At 44.3% G+C, this 19,472-nt stretch overlaps 1 protein-coding gene across 1 annotated transcript in view; it reads left to right on the top strand.

The window, feature by feature from the left end:
- Positions 1-19,472, top strand: part of PTGIS (prostaglandin I2 synthase) — a 78,963-nt gene that overhangs the window by 42,561 nt on the left and 16,930 nt on the right. The window contains exons 2-5 of the mRNA XM_033153517.1: positions 8,880-9,003; positions 11,963-12,141; positions 14,428-14,571; positions 16,709-16,863. Coding sequence (XP_033009408.1) covers positions 8,880-9,003; positions 11,963-12,141; positions 14,428-14,571; positions 16,709-16,863 — 602 coding nt within the window. The remainder of the gene's footprint in view (positions 1-8,879; positions 9,004-11,962; positions 12,142-14,427; positions 14,572-16,708; positions 16,864-19,472) is intronic.

The raw sequence follows: 19,472 nt of genomic DNA, 5'->3' as shown, positions 1-19,472 counted from the left end.
ACGTAAAATAAATATTTGTTTACTCGGATAAGTGGACGTTCTCTAGGGTCTTGGGGAAAAGGTTTTCCTGAGCTGTTTCTTGATATACATTTCAGCAAGCCTGCCAAGGATTGAGCCTGGGATGTGCTTTCCCACTGATGTGTGGTCCCCCCAGAGTATTCTCACCTATCCACAATTCTAAGAGCATTTTGTTCTGGAATTATGTGTCGAGGGAGTTTCTGGAATTTCCTTTCTTGATGCTTCCAAGGAAGCTCAGGGCAGGCAGATGCCAGAGAAGATTTAGATAGGGACATCTGCTTTTCTATGCTCCTCTATAAAGTGCTGTTTACATAGGTGGTACTATACAAATAAATAAAAATCATTTATTATAAGAACTCAAAATCTTAGGGCTCCTTTAAGACTCTTCCTTAGTTTTCTTGCAACAGGTTAACAAAGTTGAACCCTTGGAAGAGTTTGCTATTACTATTTTCCTCCTCCTCCTCCTCTTCCTCCTCCTCCACCTTCTTTAAGAAAATAGCTTTCAGGGCAATGGGCAGCTTAATGCACTTACAGTGCAATCTCTGCATGTATACTCAGAAAGAATTCCCACTGAGTTCAATGAGACTTACTTCTGGGAAAGCATGTTTAACACAGAGCACACCCATTGAAATTAATGGCTCTAAGATAGTCATATTCATTAATTTCAGTGGTTCTACTCTAAGCAGGACTAGCATTGGCCACAACACATAAACCACAATCCTATTCATGTCTACTCTGCGACAGGTCCAACCTAGTTCAGTGGAGTTTACTTCCAGGTTAACAGTGTAAGGCAGGGGTGCCCAAACTTTTTTCAAAGTTGAGCTTTTCTACGATTTTACCTTAATGTTGTTGAGCTTTTTTTTTTAAGAATTGAAGTTGTTGAGCTTTTGGGGGGAATTTTACCCCAGGACATATACTGCCATGAGGAATGGATTAAATCGAACGGCAGGGTGGATTAGGCCCTCAAAACAGACGACCTGAGCATAGGAAGAAGGGATCCCAGCATTAATGCTCTCCTGCATCTTGCTTCCCCTTTGGGTTTTCAGTACAGCCCACAGTCCACCACAGCAGCAGCTCGCTCACTCACAATTCTGGCTGTTCTTCTCCTATGTAGCAGTTAGGTGATGAGTGTGGGGGAAAGGCCTACCCATTTGTTCTGTGGCACAGAGCAACTTCTTTGGTGGTGCTCAATCGAGGTACTTAACTAGGTAGCAAAGGCCATTACCTCAGCTGGTTTGGCAAGCTTCCTCTTATGCATTCTATCCTCACAAGTACAGGACTTGTTGAGAAGTCTGAGCTTTTAAAAGTATACATAACCGACTTGATGGGTATTGTAAGGAAAAATCAGCCAGCGGCAGAAGATTTTAAGTTTTGAAAACACTGAAAGGAGAGGATCTGACCACACTCTTGCCGTGTGAATTTCACTTCAGGACTGAGCCAAGCTGTTCCTGCCCCATTCCATGCTGTGCGTATGTGATTCTCTATCTGCTCAAAAGACAGTTGTGTTGGCAGTCAGCTTCTGTCATTGTCCCAGTGATCTGCTTAAGGAAGCCCTTTTGGCGAGAAGGGGAAATGCGGCCAGCCGTCTGCTAGCTCCACAAAACCAGCGAAATAACTCACCAACCCAAACTGGGCAACTCGTCTCCCTTTTGCACAGGGCACCAGAGAAGCAGAAAGCAGAGGTTGGAGGGAGCACTAAGACATTTCCAGTTTGCACATTGAAGATCAAGAAAGGAGGTGGAACAGGGAGGAAATCCTGTAAGGAAGATTGGGCCAAACAGCACAGGGGTTTAAGATACAATTTCACAACATTTATTTTCTTTTTTGTTTTATTGGAACAAAAAAAAAACCAATTGTTGGTGGTGGTGTGTGTGGGGTGGTGGTGGTGGTGGTTGTGCTTATGTGGGGGTGAAAGGGTGTATCTGTGCTTTAGTACTGAGGGAGGGTTAACGCTTTCTCTCGTGCCATTTTCCAAATCTAAATCACACCAACTCCATAGCTGTTATTTGGTCTCACTGAGGAAAAACAGTAGAATTAAGAAAATAAATGAGGGGAATGCCTGCCTCCCCCCCCCATTTTTTTAAAAAAGAGTAATAGTCATGAAATGAAAAATCCTGTAATACAAAGTGCCTCTATGCATCAGTTCAACTCTTCAGAACTGTTTGTTAATCTTGGAATAAATTGAAATGTCCCAAACTAGTAGGACAAATAAAGAAGGAATCAAAGGGGGAGAAACAGCTTTGCTTGCTAGATGCCCTGTAAAGCACTGTATTTTAGTATTTAGTCTTAGTGATCGTAGTATTATAATTTTAAATAAATTGTTGTTGATGATGATTGACAACAGTGTGGTGTAGTGGTTAAGAGCGGTAGACTCGTAATCTGGGGAACCGGGTTCGCGTCTCTGCTCCTCCACATGCAGCTGCTGGGTGACTTTGGGCTAGTCACACTTCTTTGAAGTCTCTCAGCCCCACTCACCTCACAGAGTGTTTGTTGTGGGGGAGGAAGGGAAAGGAGAATGTTAGCCGCTTTGAGACTCCTTCGGGTAGTGAAAAGCGGGATATCAAATCCAAACTCTTCTTATTTCTTGTTTCGAGTAGTTGTACATTTGTTTTAATATATTGTACAATTCGGTGCTGTTAATAAAGAGATACCATATGCGCACACACAAACATTGGCACAAAAGCAGTCCATTAACTGGGGTGGAGAACCTCCACATGTTGTTGGACTCAAACTCTCATTATCTGGACTCATTCCAGTCTGGATCCGACATGGAATTGGCCCTGGTCACCCTGATGGAGAGGGAAGAGGATCTCACAGCAGCTTTTTATAATAATAATAATAATAATAATAATTTATTATTTATACCCCGCCCATCTGGCCGGGTCTCCCCATTGATGCTGCTGTTCTTCTGGATCATCATTAAAAATTCAATACCTAAACTTTATTATTTACTGTTGCTGTTATAGAGAACCTTTTTTTAATGCACTACTGGGGACGGACCTTGAGAAAACGTATTTCCCCCCTTTAGTTTTGTGGCACCTACCTTTTGGAATTCCTTCGCCTTGAATATTAGACAGGTACCATCTCTTTTTGTCTTTGTCTTTTTGGCTCCTACTGAAGACGTTCCTCTTTAAACAAGCCTTTTAAGTTGAGATCTTTCCCTGTCTGCTTCTGCGTTTTTAATATATTAACTCTTTTAAATTTCTTTTAAAAAAATAAATAATAATGTGTATGTTTTGCCACCCCAGTCTCCATGGGAGGAAGGTTGGGATATAAATTTAATTATTTGATTATTTAATGAATTAATAATATGCTATTTCCATCTGCTAATAGCATCCATCATATTTTCCCACTGACAGGACAGAATGTATTTCTTTGTAAATTGTCTTGTACAGTAGAAACTGGGGGAGATAGTTTATTTCAGGATTCCTGCGTCCTTTGTTTTTTTTTTGTCTGGTAGCCGAAACCAGCAAACGCAGTGATTATGTAAAGTTGTGGCATGCCAATGTACAGGCGTCAATTCAAGCCATCCTATTTAATCAAAATAAGGAACTGAGAAATGGGCAACTCAGTTCCCAACACGTTTCTTGGGAAGTAAGTCAATAGGTTTATTGTCACAAAAATATACAGTCTAAAATGATATATGAGTTGAGTGTCTGAACTACAGTATGGCTAAAAGGTTTGGGGCTTTGTCCTTTTTTTGAGGACCCGACAGGGGTTTAGAAAATTGTGAACTTTTGGAGAGAGCAGACAATCTTCTTACTACGTCAGTAATAAGAGCTGCAGGGCATGCAGTAATAACAACAACAACAACAACAACAACAACAACAACAACAATATTTCCCCAGCTACTCTGGGCGGCTTCCAATTGGATATTAAAAACACAATACAGCATTAAACATCAAAAACTTCCCTAATCAGGGCTGCCTCCAGATGTCTTTTAAAAATAGGATAGTTGTTTATTTCCTTGACATCTGATGGGAGGGTGTTCCAGAGAGCGGGCGCCACTACCAAGAAGACCCTACACCTGGTTCCCTGTAACCTCACTTCTCACAGAAGGCCCTCTGAGCTGGACCTCAGTGTCCGGGCTGAACAATAGGTTTACAGGACCGAGGCCGTTTAGGGCTTTAAAGGTCAGCACCAACACTTTGAATTGAACACATTTGTGCTGGCAAAATAGAGAGCGATTCAAGATTGGCAGTAGAAAAGGCCTTATGCACTACCTGTAACCAATGGAACTGAAAGATTACTATCGGGCTAGATAAGCTTTAACGCAAGGATGAGAGTCTGTACTATACTGAACCTGTCTTCCATGCATATTAGCTATGATAGCTATGATAGTTAAATGGAAGTCCAAGTCCAGAGGTACTCAGATGTATGTTTCCTTGCCATGTATTTATTTATTATTTATTTTATTGCATCTATATCTCACATTTCCATCATGGAGCTCAAGGTGGTCTCCCTGCTCCTAGTCCAACACTCTAACCACTACACTATCATTATTCATGACCTTCAATAGATTGACATCCATGTGGCTAACTCTTTTCATTTTGTTAATGGGGTGGCTATCTCTTTCATGTTCTCCTTGTGGTCTTTTCCCGTTTCACAGATATAAAACTCAGCAATAATAATCTAAATAGAGACAGATATGTTTGTGGGCATCGCTTTGGCCATGTGGATCTTGAAGCTTTGAATGTATTCTTTGATTTGTCATATCATACGCTCCAACATTTCTCCTGTGAAAATAGGGATGTCCCATTCCATAACGATAATTTTACTATTTATACTGCACACATCTTCCTGGGTTGCTCCAACATATATAAAAACACAATAAAACATTAAACATCATAAAAACCTTCCCTATACTGGATTGCCTTCATATGGCTCAGGGGTCGGATGACTCCATACCTTCCAAAATTGTTCCAAAGAAAATAGGGACATCCTAAGGAAAAGTGGGACATTCCAGGATCAAATCAGAAACTGGGATGGCTTCTCTAAATCAGGGACACCCCTGGAAAATAGGAACACTTGGAGGGTCTGTCATACTGATCTCGCACCCTTCCTTCTAAAGAAGCCTGGAGTGGTGATTTGCATGCTTGGAAAGAGTAGCTCAACATGTCGTGATCTGAACTAGCCATACCCTAAACAAGCTAGGGCTCTCTGATTTAGGAAAACCAGCCATGTTCAGTTCCTCATTCGGGATACGGAAATGCCCAATGAGCCCACTGTTTTGTTAGACCCACTTCTTCTTTTTGGTCTTCTGAAAGAAACAGTTTGTGTTTACTTCATACCCTCCAACATGTTGAGTCCCAAAACCAGGAGGCACGTCTTCCCATCCATGCTCCTGCACAAGTTGTGTGACCTGTGCGAGATTGTGAAGCCCAAATGAAGCACTTTTTCCTGGGTCATGCTCTCACTGTGCCCCAAAGCGTGCATTTTGGGGCACTATGCAAGATTGCAGTCCTGCAAAAAGGCTGCAAAGTATTGAGAGGTCACGGCACCCAAAATAGTTGTTGTGCTCTTGTGGGGAGAAAAATGGAATGTCCTGGTTTTCTTGGGACACTTGCAGGGTATGTTAACTCTGAGTAGGTAATTGTCTGAGGATTCTGTGGGAATATTAATGGTGGCAGGAGAGGATATATTGTTTATTAATATGCTTCCTAACTTGCGTTAGCAAGTTTCTTTACTTAGCAGAGTGCATTCCCCTTTACACAGTACAGCAGATAGCTGGTTGCAGGCTCGTGTGAGCCTCTGACTATTATACAGTTCAGGCTGTCTCAGATTGAATTGTATGTTCCTGGTAAATTCCCTTTAATCCCTCTTAAAAGAATAAAGACACCACAATCTTATTTAAAGTCAATAAAAAGAAAGTTTACTCACGACCAGGCTGAGCACAGTGTGATCCCTGAAGGCAGGCCTAAGGCTTAAAGTTACAAATATGTACATGTGGATCTACCCCCAAATGGGGGAATAATCCCAGTGACTACAAGCTAGCAGTCCGACGAAAGGAAGATGGAAAAGAGAGAGGGGTGCTGCATGGCTCATCCTTTTGTTACCTGGACAGGTTAGGTCACACCCACCTTCTGTCACATGCAAAAGGAAGGATGTTCCAGCCAGGAGGAACAGGGAGTTTCAACTGGCTGGACCAAACATTCCCTCGCATGTCTTCTCTAGCATTACAAGGAATGTTGTACTTGACTGCTCCCAGTGGATTACAGTGGTACCTCTGGTCACGAACTTAATTCGTTCTGGTGGTCCATTCTTAACCTAAAACCATTCTTAGGCTTAACCTGAGGTACCACTTTAGCTGCCACTGTGCGATTTCTGTTCTCAGCCTGGGGCAAAGTTCTCAACCCGAGGTACTACTTCCAGGATAGCAGAGTTTGTAACCCGAAGCATTTGTAACCTGAGGTACCACTGTACACCCCACAGATTCCAGGATATGGTCTGAAACATTTTTGTTCCCAGGTGCTTAGGAATCTGAGGTAATTTTGATCTGTTTTAGCATTTTAACTTTTGTATGTTTTCAAGTATAGTTGTGAATTTTTCTGGTTGCTTTATCTCCTTGTTAACCACTTTGAACTTTTTAAACTATCAAGCTGTGTACTAATTTTATGAAATGAACAAATAAAATGTTTGCTGCTTTGGATTCTGTGGTAGAAGAAAGATGGGCTATAAATATGAATTAATTCAGGAGTTTGGAGAAGTACTAATCCCAGAACATTCTGCCCCTCTTTTCTTTTTCTCCAATGTTTCCCTGGAAAAATCTAGCATACTTACCTGCCTACAAATAGCTTCTAGCGGCGTAAAAAATGCAGGAAAGGCCTGAGCTGCTTTCAAATCAAACTGAAATAATAAACACCCTTTAGTAATGCTGTATTTTTAACATTTTGGTTTTGAATTTGCAGGAAGGCTTGGGAGCCGAGTTGCCACCCTGCCTGACCATTTTTAGAATAGATTACCCCACAGTTTATGTAAACTAAGCTATTGGTCAGCAGCAGAATCTTGTGTGGCCTGCTGGTTTTTTGCTAACAGAAAGGCAGATTTCCATTCCTCTTAAGCCTTTTATTAATTCAACTAATCTCTGTGATTTAAGACATAGGTAAACAGTTAAGATTGGGTTGTAGTACCAGCACGGGCCTCTCGCAGAGAAAAATGATAATCACTCCCCCATTTAGACATGGACAGCTGGTTCACACATGCCTGTACATTACTTGATTTCATTACACCTGATTACCATGTGTCTGAAAGCTGAGCACAAAAAGCATTGTGTGCCATACAAATCAATATGGCTAACCTGACCAAAAACACTCACCCACCCCACTCACACAGGGAACCAAAGACCACCACAGCCAACCACAAATGAACAACCACATCCTATGCCAACCACAACCTCTCTCACCACCAAAGGAACACAAGTGAACAACAGAGAAACTGCACAAACAACGCTAACACCAAACCCTACATATATTAAGTAAAATAGGAACATCGTCACCCCACCCCACCCATCTCCCCACCCCGCCCACCTCTTTCCCCCTTGTCCTGCTAATGTCTCAACAAACGAAAATGACTTGTAAAAAATACATGGAAAAAATACGAGAGAGACATTGCACTACCTTTGGAAATCAAGAAAATCTTTAATAAAAAATACTTCCCAAAAAAAGGCATTGTGTGAGAGAGGAAATGCAATTCAGTTAAGGTGGCCATTAATGAATTACCCAAAAAGAGCAAATGAAGACATGGCTTTGCATACAATTTGCCTGGGCTACTTTATATGTATAGATGCAAATGTAGAAATAATTATTTTAATTTAACTAGAAATATAATCCATCATGAGGGACACGGGTAGCGCTGTGGTCTAAACCACAGAGCCTAGGGCTTGCCGATCAGAAGGTCGGTGGTTTGAATCCCTTCAACAGGGTGAGCTCCCGTTACTCGGTCCCTGCTCCTGCCAACCTAGCAGTCCGAAAGCAGGTCAAAGTGCAAGTAGATAAATAGGTACCACTCTGGCGGGAAGGTAAATGGTGTTTCTGTGCGCTGCTCTGGTTCACCAGAAGCAGCTTAGTCATGCTGGCCACATGAATTGTGGTGTTGGAAGGGACCACAAAGCTCGCCTAGTTTAGCAGGAATCTTTTGCCCAACGTGGGGCTTGAACCCATGACCTTGAGAGTCTCATGCTGTACCGACTGAACTATCCCAGCAGACTGGTTGGACTGGAAAACCCTTCAAAATGAGAACCCTTTCAAATAAAGGACTGTCTTTGCTAGTCTTTCAAACAGAGGACTCTCCCCTGTATAGTAGGACAAATGGTCACCGTACTATCACGTGGCTGCGGCGGCGCGATGGCTGCTCGCGTCGGCGTGGCGAGCCCCTGCGGGGTGCCTTCTTGTCACCCACCCCCCAGACATGGCACCCTGGGTGAACCAACCCCCCCCGTTGCGACGCCACTGGTGGCAGCCCCTAAGCAATAGAATTCCCTCCCCATAGAGGTTCACCTGGGACCTTCATTTTAAAAACAAATTCTCCCTGTATTGAAGCTGCACCTCTTTACCACTGACACCTAAGGGAGAATTCTTTTTAGCACTGCAGATTTAGAAGAGATGTAGATTCAGAAATGGGGTTGGGAAGGTGCAAAACCAAACTTCATAGTGTGTGGGGAACGGCGGGGTGGTGGGGCTGAGAGGGGTGAGCAGGGGCACAGCCCCTAGAATTATTACACAGAACAGATGTACATATTCTACCTTATAACTGTTTGCCCTAGGGCTTTGAATGCTGGATAAAGAAATAAATACTTCCTGTAAGCGTTTGGAATGATTAAACACCAATATAGTTAATAGTTTCTATATTGGCCTTCTCTCCAGGCGACCGGGGGAACCTCCACTTGACAAAGGTTTCATTCCTTGGCTTGGGCATGCGCTGGAATTTGGCAGAGATGCCGCCAAGTTCATGACTGACATGAGGAAGAAGCACGGGGATATTTACACAGTGAGTACCAAGTCCTCTGCATGCGTCACCTTAGCATTTAATTTTACATTATTGTTTTTTGAAGGTGATGAACGGGTGCCACTATGACTCAGGCCCTGGTCTCCTGCTGTTGGTCAGAAGATGTGCCTGTAGCAGGGCAGGAGAGATGCAGCATTTAGCAGAGAGATGCTAGGACAAATGTCACCAATATGGGGTCTGTGGACACAATAACACCCTTGGGGGGGGGCCTAAGAGGCCTCTCAGCCTCTACCCACCCACTAACTGCCCCTCTTCGTCATGAGCGGTGAAGATATTTACCTTTTTCTCCCTTGAGTACATAAAGCTGAAGGAGGAAGTTGGTGGGGTGACACTCATTCCCTCTTTCTTTTTCTCTTTCCATTGTATGTGCTTTCCAAGATTCAGATTAATTCTACTGGGTCCAACTTTTACCCAAATTACTTAGGATATGTGTGTGCACTTTCTCTTTCTGTGTCTCCATGTGTGTGCACTGTGTGTGTGTGTGTGTGAGAGAGAGAGAGAGAAAGAGAGAGAGAGAGAGAGAGAGAGAGAGATCTAGGGAGTGGGGAGAAAGTGACCAGTGAGCAGGTGTCCATGGGACTCACTCACAAATCTAAATGTGCCCATAGGCATAAAAAGATGGGTGAGCCCTGTGCTAAGGGCTGGGGAGAAGCCACAAAGTGTTGCATAACAAAGCTTTGTGTGCCCAGTGGCCAGTCCAGCACCCCTTAAGGCACTGCAGTGGGTCACATTGCCCCATCACCAATGTTGAAGTAAGATTTAAATGCCTGCCCAGTTTAGTTTGAGAAGAGCACTATCTCTATCTTGTCCGTTGCCTCGGTAATCTCAGTGTCTTGAGCCACTGTTGACAACTTGAGACCCTAGCTTTGTAGGAGAAACCCAGAATTCCCTTGAGTCCTGTGAAGCAGGTGATCCCAGAAAGCTGGTCCAAATTTAGAAATGTTCCTAGATCTTCTGCTCTCCCTCACTCTCAATAACCAGTCTCCTGTTTCCCTCTATGCTTTCATTCTGCTCTAAGTACTTTACTAACTGTCCAATCCAACCCTGACACTGGGTTCTGGGGCATTTGGATTGAGTGGAGGTGCCTGTCCCCCCAGCTCTCCCAGCTGAACCAACCTCTTGCTGGTCAGCACCACTTGTTTCTGAATGGGTGAGCCAGTGAGCGTTCTGCTGGCACTATCCCCACCCAGTGGAAAGCCCTGAAGCATTTGGTGGATAGGGCTGAGCTGGCCCAGGATCTGCTGGATCCCAAGCTGATCTCACTGCTATCACCAGCCAGCATAAGGCCCATTCACGACCCAAATGCATTGTATGTAGTGCTGTTTTTCTAGAAAAAAGAGGTGCCAGAACACACCATGAACACCTCCCTTGTTCACTTATAATGGTGCCCTCCTGAGAGGTGCCAGAACTGAGTTCTGGCGAGTTTCAGTTGAAGAAAAAGCCCCGATTGTATCCCAAGAGCCAATTTCACACTCCAAAAAAGCAAGAGAGAATGCAGCTGCTGTGCCTTCAATCCCCCCCCCCATGCCTCTTCCAGTTGTTGGGCCACACTTCTTTCGTGCCTGCGCCTGCAAACAAAATTCTTCTTTCGGCTCACAGGAGATGAAGGTGGGTGATGAGATAATTGAAGCAATGGGGTGGGACAAGGCAGAGCAGCTGCATCCTGTCTTGCAGCTTTTCAAAAGCCAGGCACCATTTCTAGATGATGACCAAGCAACCTTAAGTGAGAGGAGCTTTGTTTACAAAATAGTCTACACAGGAATAGTTTTTGTGTGATCTTCCCTTTTCAGGTCACAGAGGAGCATCAGTTTTACATAATGACACAGTGCCTTCGTGTTTAAACAACTCATCTGTGCAGCCTCCTGTTGCTCAATACATAATTCTTCAGAGAGAGAAATAAACTCGTAGGGAGATCTTGCACTATTAGGGAACACCAGCCATTCTTGCTGACCCACAGCCTTCTTCTCTTCAAGCATTGCTTCAAGGGAAACCCATGGCGACAGCCCTATGCACAGGAATCATGAGCAATTTTATGACACAGTTTCACCGTTTGGGGAACCCTTGAAAGTTATTCATCGTAGTGCAGAGGTAGCTAACCCCTTTCCAGCCTGGGGGTTGCACTCGAGGCTAGCCAACTCTCCGAAGGCCACTTGTGAGTGGTGATTGCGTGCGCTTTTGCCACTGAAAACATGCTCTGGCCGGAATGCATGGCACCACCGCACATACAGCTCATATAAACCCACACGAAAGCACACACACTCACCAGAATTGTCACAGGCACCAAACACAGATCAGAAGTCTTCTTCTGTGACATTATCTAACACAGACAACGCAGACCACCCACATGTCGCACAGACAGGAACGTGCCACACTGTTGTGTGATGTCCTGCTGGTCTTGGTGGAGAGGTTAGGTTTAAATCTTTCTACCAAGCTCAGTGCTGCATTCAGGGAGTTCTCTGCATCTCAGCATGGGATTGAGGTTCTAAACCTCTCCATCAAGCCCAGTGCTGACCTGGGAAGGGGGGAATCGTCACCTCTCCTCTTCCCAGAGTAGTCTCTGAAGAGCAGCGACAGATATTTCCCCACCCATCACAACACCACGCAGGGAGAAGAGAAACCACCCCTCCCAGTGCAGTGCTGTGATGGGGAAGAACATGGGGCTGATGGGAACCACATTGGCTCATTTAAGAACCTTCCCAAGAGGGAATAATGGAAAGTTTGCAATGCAGCTGTTTCGTTGCTGCTGCTATAAATATATGGCGCCTAATTGCATTTGCTTTTATTTCCTGGGGGTTTACAATGCTGCTGGTTAAACATGGATTTTGAAAGCAATTGTATGACACTTTTATTTCTAGGGCCATTTTTTATGCTTTCAGTTCATTTAATAAATAACACACGAGTTTTGTGTTTTCATGATTTGCTTGGTTTGTTTCTATTTCAGGTTCAAGCTGCAGGGAAATTTGTCACCGTTTTACTGGACCCCCATTCCTACGAAGCAGTGCTTTGGGAGTCACGTTCCAAGCTGGACTTTGGCCAGTATGCCCGCGTTTTAATGGACCGAATGTTTGATGTCAAGCTGCCGGATTATGACCCTAACGCAGAAAAGGTCATGATGAGAATGTAGGTGCCTTTTTATGTGAAAAGTGCTTGCAAAATACAAGCCACTGTACCACGGACCATCTATTTATTTGTTGCATTTGTGTTCCACCATTCCTGCAAGGAGCTCAAGGTGGTTCACCCCCTCCCCATTTTATCCCCACCTGTGAGGTTAGCCTGAGCAGCAGCGCTTGGCCTAATGTCATCCAGTGAGCTGGCTTGGCAAGGGACCACAATGGTCCTCTATAGATGATAGATAGATAGATGGAATTTATATACCGCCCTATACTCGGGGGTTTCAGGGCAGTTTGACCCCTGTAAGGCAGGAATCTTTTTGCCCAGAGTGGAGCTCAAATCCATCACCCTGATATTAAGAATCCCACGCTCTACCAATCCAGAGGGCTACATTTTCCTCATCCCTGCTTTAAAGGTCTTTACAAGAATAGACGGATAAGCAGCTTGGCTTTGTAGATATTGCTGTTTTCAGAGAGTTCCTGTAGAATCTCAAATTTTGAATGGTGTCTGGTTTTTAATCTCTAGCATAGCCACAAACTGCATTAAACCCTTAAAATTGAGGGGGAGGGGGAGGGCAGAGGGAGAAGGCAATAGCAGAACAAAAACAACCAGACCTCAGAGTTTACGCTGGCAAACGAAAAGGAAACAAAAACACTGAGGATAAATGCTCATTTGATGGAGCTTGGAGTCATATGACTGGAAGCATCAGATAACTGTGCATGCAGCTCAATACTATTGGGTGGGTGCAGGGAATGGTGCTGCAAGTTGCACTTGCTTGACAACAACATTATAATGCCGGCACTTATATGAACGCTTTGTAAAGGCATATGCAACTTTGGGTCCGGATAGTTGGGAGAACAGCTGATGTCATCTGGTGATAACTCTCCAATTGCTGGCATCTGCCAGAGAGGCTCTCTTGGCTGCCCTGCCTTTAGCTGATGCTCATTATGCAGCAAAATGTGGGACAGCCTTCTCGGTGGTGGCACCCCAGTTCTGGAATTTCCTCCCCTACCAGATATGACTGGCACCAACTCTCTTGAGTTTTCGGCATTAGCTGAGGAACTGGTTAATTATTTCTCAATATTGCAGAAAGTGGCTTGCGTAAGGTCACTTGGTGAGCTCACAGCAAAGATGAGATTGGAACCTGGTTTGCATTTCTGTCTCTTAGTCTCAACTCAGGGGCGGGAAACCTCTGGCTTGCAGGATAATCTGTGGGGAGCATGCTGTCGAAGCAGACCTCTGCAGCCAGCAGGATGAGTGGACAGTACAATCCTGCTCAGTTTGGCTGCACCTGCCTGTTCCCCTGCTGCGAACAGGTGTGCACAGCCTAAGTGCAGCGTGGGGCTGTTTGAAAGTTATTTGCAAACAGTCCTGTGTGGCTTTTAAACTTCTTGTTTTGGAGACCCAGAGAGTCATTGGGGGGTATTGCAAAGGGGTTTTCAAACAGCTCCGTGCTGCACTTTGAAGTTCCGACTGTAGGTTCTTCAAGCACCACATTACTATGATGTCAGGTGATTGACAGGTGGGTGGCCCCAGCCACATATACAGTTTGGCCCTGCAGAGGTGGGGAGATAAGGATATGGCCTGCTGGTTAGAAATGTTTTCCTATTCCTTCCCCAGCCAATAGTTTTTTTATTGTGAAGAAAACACTAGACAAGGGAATTCTGCTTCTGGTTTCTTTTGATATTAATAATCAGGAGTACTGTTATTACACATCAATTGGATGGATCACAAACATGTGCATTATCACCTCCTTAGGTAAAAGCATAACCAGCAGATTGAATTAATGTTGGCTAATGTAAACAAGGAGTGGCTCTGCTGGATGCAAGTTCCTTGTGAAAGCTTTACTTGTGGTAGTTTCCCACTGAGAGGGGCCAAGAAAAACAGAGTCATTCTCAAAGAAGCAGTTGATGCAACTTTGGGTAATGAAGGCTGCATGGTGTATGGGGCAGAAAGAGGAGAGTTCATGTCTCAGTCCAGAACTGAACCTTGCTGCAGAATTTAAGGGCCAAACATCGCAGGGTTGTTCTGAGCACAAAACGGAAAGAAATGCTGCTTGAGTTCTTTGGAGGAAAAAATGAGATGCAAATGTGACAGATAATATTATTAAATTATTTAAAAACATGTTATTTTAATTGCTACTGTCCCTGATTTAATTGTACACTTTGTAACAGGGCCTGTAACAAAAAAGGGGAACTTATGTCTTATGAATGGTTAAACTATACCTTTAATAAGCTCTTGCTTTTATTCTTCTAAAGTAAAGAGGTTTGTTTTGTCCCACTTTCCCTTCCCCAGGACTCTGCAGAACAAGAATCTCCCCACCCTAACAAAGGCGATGTTCTTCAACTTACGAACCATTCTGCTTTCTGACCCATGTAGAGCCAGCCAGCAGTGGAAAGAGGATGGTCTGTTTCACCTCTCCTACAGTACAATGTTCAGGTGAGCACAGCATACCTAAGCCCTTTCCTCTGAAAAGGAAAGGTGGGGGTGAGGTCTGCTCAGGGCCAGTATATATTTATTCGGACAGTTTATAGACTGCTTAGTTGCCATCATCTCTTAAGCGATGCACAAGAAACTCAGTATAATCAGTTAACATTCAAGTCAGAATTCAATTAAGCTGCCTACTGGAATAAAAAAAAAAGTATTCAGTGGGTGCTGGAAGTTCAGCAGGTGAAGGGGGGAGGGCTGTCTATCTCAACTGGAAATGCATCTCATAAACCTGGGCTCACAATACCAACCCAATGGCTCCTTGGGGATACAAGCCATGCATCTGAACCATGTGCAAAACCAGTAGTGACTTGGCAGGGATATAAGGGATCAGGTGGTTCCTATATCAGATACCCAGTGGCATCACTGGGTACCAGCTGGGGCTCCTAACTCATCAGGGGACCCATTGCCAACCCTCTGCTTTTCTTCCTCCTTGCTCTTGCTACCTGTTTGCCATTTCCCCACAAAGAAAATGAACAGCAGCAGGAAGGGAGAGAAGGAGCAGCGGCATCCATCGGACCTTGCCCCCTCCCTCTGGGTGAGCCTGCAAGCTGGACCAGCCCATAGGGTGAGGGGCAAGCAGGTAGGCCAGGGAGACAGCAATGAGGAAGAGGTGAGCCCACAGAGAGCATCTTACTCAAAGGCCCCCGAAACATGGGTCAGTCCAAGAAAGGAAGCTTGGTCTTAATTCTTAAGTGAAATCTGCAACGGTATGTCCTTAGGAATGAAATTGGCACACTTGATCTCCTTGTCTATCCTTCCACCATCCTGCTGGATGTGGAGAAGAATCATAGAATCATAGAGTTGGAAGAGACCACAAGGGCCATCCAGTCCAACCCCCTGCCAAGCAGGAAACACCATCAAAGCATTCCTGACAGATGGCTGTCAAGCCTCTGCTTAAAGACCTCCAAAGAAGGAGACTCCACGACACTCCTTGGTAGCAAATTCCACTGCCGAACAGCTCTCACTTTCAGGAAGTTCTTCCTAATGTTTAGGTGGAATCTTCTTTCTTGTAGTTTGAATCCATTGCTCCGTGTCCGCTCCTCTGGAGCAGCAGAAAACAGCCTTTCACCCTCCTCTATATGACATACTGAATGCCTAAATAGAAGTTGGCCTTGTAGAACACCACTTTCTATGAGAAAGAAAACACAATTTAAATATCAAGTGGACTGGGGATCTGGCATGTATATTGGTATGTATCTAGCCAGGATCACACAGTGGAACATTTTCAGTTCAGAATCCAGCCTTTTTGGGGAGAGTTTAAAGCACAGATGGGAAACTTGTGGCCTTCCATCCATTTTTTTGAATGATGTCACAACATTGGCCATGGTGGCTGAGATTAATGGGAGTAAGAGTCTAATAAAATCTGGAGGGCCACACCCTCCCCATCTTGCTCTAAAGACTGCTGGCCCTCACTTTTTCACAAAAGTTATCAAGAGTTGTAACCCAAGGTGACTTTGCACTTGTGCTTCCACATTGTGGGACACTTTTTTCAAAACAGATGGAAGCTGGTTTGAGGGAAGATGCTCCAGAGAGCAGCATTTCTCCAGAAGCAACAGGATTGTGGCTGATGTTGTGTGTACAGTACTAACTGGAGCCTGAGTAAACAGCAATGTGTACACAGTCATTGTACACATTGTACACATAGTACACACCATAGATGGTAATATTGTCAATAGATGAGGAGACCGATTATGAGAAAAAAAGGGATGGAAGAGATACAACTCAGTTTTGGATATACTGAGGGTGAGACAAGCAAGAAGAATAGCAGAAAAGCAGATAGATATTTAATATAGATACGAATTTTCAAAAGGCACCCATAATGAGCTGAGGACGAAAGGGTTGAATAGAGAGGTAGAGATGATATCATTTCCATATAAATGGTACTGAAAGTCATTGTAATTAATACATTTGTTCAAGGTGACTGTGATATTTATAGTTACAGGTAGGTAGCCGTGTTGGTCTGCTGTAGTCGAAACAAAATTTAAAAAATCCTTCTGGTAGGAATTTTTTTATTGTGATATTTATATTGCAAGAAGATAAAAGTATTTTAAAGAGGATTTTTATTGTTTCCATCCCCACTTGCCAGAGCTGGGTTCCTGACACTGTATGGCAATGAAGGCAAAGATTATGAGGATAGCAGGAATCAAGCCAAGGACCTGTCCTTCTCCCTGGAAATATACACTGAGTTTTACAAACTGGACCGTCTTTTGATGAAAGCTGCCCGCTCCATCTTGAGTGCAGGTTGGTGTGACTGGGCAAGAACAATCACTCCCCAAACTCTGGTGCTTGGTGAATTGGAAGTGGTGTGTGGCATGGCCTCCCAAAACAAAGCACTCCATCCCCAAACCTGGGAATTCATCTCTCAGCCTTTGTAGGCAGAGCTAACTGGGGCTGCTTGAGGCACCAGACTTGGGGAGAGCTTATGGGACTCTGGAGAATTGTAGGAGGCCGCTCCACCCCAGCATTTGCTCTTTGAGGTGGCTGCCTCAATCTGCCTAATGGTAGGGTCAGCTCTTCCCTATCCCCCAACACACCTTTATTTATGTAAATTTATTTTTTGCATTTTAAAATTAAGTTATGCATATTTGCATAAATGCATATACCTATGTGTGCGCATGCACACATGCACACGAGCACAGAGATCTCTAACGGATCTTGGATAGCCATAGGATTTCAGAGCCGGAAGGTAATTTGAAAGTGATCTACTCCAACCTCCCTGCTTTGTGCAGGAATATTGCAATAAAAGAATCCTAAGCAGATGGGCCTGATGGGCCTCTTAGTTCATCTAGTGAAGGCAAGTCCACCACCTTCCAGGGAAGCCTTTTATACTGTTGAGGAGCTCTTGCTGTTAGGAGCTTTCTCCTCGTGTTAAGCCCAAATCTGCTTTCTTGCAATTTCCACCCATTTATTTTGTCTTGCCCTCTGGACCAAAAGAACACCAAGTATGCAGCATCGTTTAGATCTGGTGGCCCATCACTGTTGAGCTCTTTTGCTAAACCAGAAGAGCTTCCATCACACTCCTTTTCCACCACTGCCAGAGCCATCTCTACCTTGGGAGCATTTTAGGTTAACCCCTGTTCCTCAAGTTTCATTCTCATGTCTTCAGAGTTTTGGTGGCGTTTTCTGCTGCTCAACTAAACAGATGTTCCCAGTGGCAAAAAACGAGCCCATAATACTGCTGCATAAATGTGATCTGACATTAACAGAAATGTAGCTTCTGAGAAGGACTAGACTACAGGCAATGTGTGGTGAGCAGCTACACCATTGCAATGTTAACAGTAACTTAATGTACGGAGGCTATTATGAGCACTTGTTGCTGTTGTTCAGTCTTTCAGTCATGTCCGACTCTTCGTGACCCCATGGACCAGAGCATGCCAAGCATTCCTGTCTTTCACTGCCTCCCGTAGTTTGGTCAGACTCATGTTGGTAGCCTCGAGAACACCGTCCAACCATCTTGTCTTCTGTCGTCCCCTTCTCCTTGTGCTCTCCATCTTTCCCAGCATCAGGGTCTTTTCCAGGGAGTCTTCTCTTCTCATGAGGTGGCCAAAGTATTAGAGCCTCAGCTTCAGGATCAGTCCTTCCAGTGAGCGCTCAGGGCTGATTTCTTTAAGAATGGATAGGTTTGATCTTCTTGCAGTCCATGGGACTCTCAAGAGTCTCCTCCAGCACCATAATTCAAAAGCATCAATTCTTCGGCGATCAGCCTTCTTTATGGTCCAGCTCTCACTTCCGTACATTACTACTGGGAAAACCATAGCTTTAACTATACAGACCTTTGTCGGCAAGGTGATGTCTCTGCTTTTTAAGATGCTGTCTAGGTTTGTCATTGCTTTTCTCCCAAGAAGCAGGTGTCTTTTAATTTTGTGACTGCTGTCACTATCTGCAGTGATCATGGAACCCAAGAAAGTAAAATCTCTCACTGCCTCCATTTCTTCCCCTTCTATTTTCCAGGAGGTGATGGGATCAGTGGCCATGATCTTAGTTTTTTTGATGTTGAGCTTCAGACCATATTTTGCACTCTCCTCTTTCACCCTCATTAAAAGGTTCTTTAATTCCTCCTCATCTATGAGCAGTAGATGGTGCTATTGTGCAACCTTTCGGGTCCTTTTGCCTTGAGGGAGTGGTGGTTTGCTTGTTTTTAAACGAATAGATAGATCTGGTTACCCCAGGGGTCAGCAAACTTTTTCAGCATGGGCCCAGTCCACTGTCCCTGAGACCTTGGGGGGGGGGCTGGACTATATTTTTTTTTGGGGGGGATGAACAAATTCCTATGCCCCACAAATAGCCCAGAGATGTATTTTAAATAAAAGCACACATTTTACTCATGTAAAAACACCAGGCAGGCCCCACAAGTAACCCAGGGATGCATTTTAAATAAAAGGACACATTCTACTCATGTAAAAGCATGCTGATTCCCGGACTGTCCATGGGCCGGATTTAGAAGGCAATTGGACCAGATCTGGCCCCCCGGGCCTTAGTTTGCCTACCAATGGGTTACCCATTAGAATGATACTTGCAGAATAGTGGAAAAACTATTAGGACTACTACTCAAACAGTGGCAGCAGAGTTCCACCACTGGCATAGCCCAGCAGAGGGACCACCACCTAATCCTAAACCCTCTCTCCCAACAGTGCTTATCATGGGGTTAGGATTCTGCTCTTAGTGCTGTACACATATCAAAAGATAAGGTAGTCGTTGTCTACAGACTTATAGTCTAGTAGATATGATTCGAAAGGAAAGGGGAATGGGGAGGGAAGAGGAATGCAAGTATCCGAACAGTTCTCCTCCTCTAGCTGGCTGATGGGGCCCAACTAGTCCTTACCATGCCATTATATACCTCCTGGGAGGCC

This window comes from Lacerta agilis, chromosome 6, assembly GCF_009819535.1.
Source record: "Lacerta agilis isolate rLacAgi1 chromosome 6, rLacAgi1.pri, whole genome shotgun sequence".
Lineage (NCBI taxonomy): Eukaryota > Metazoa > Chordata > Lepidosauria > Squamata > Lacertidae > Lacerta > Lacerta agilis.
Note: the sequence above shows the minus strand (reverse complement) of the source record. Positions and strands in the feature narration are given on the sequence as shown.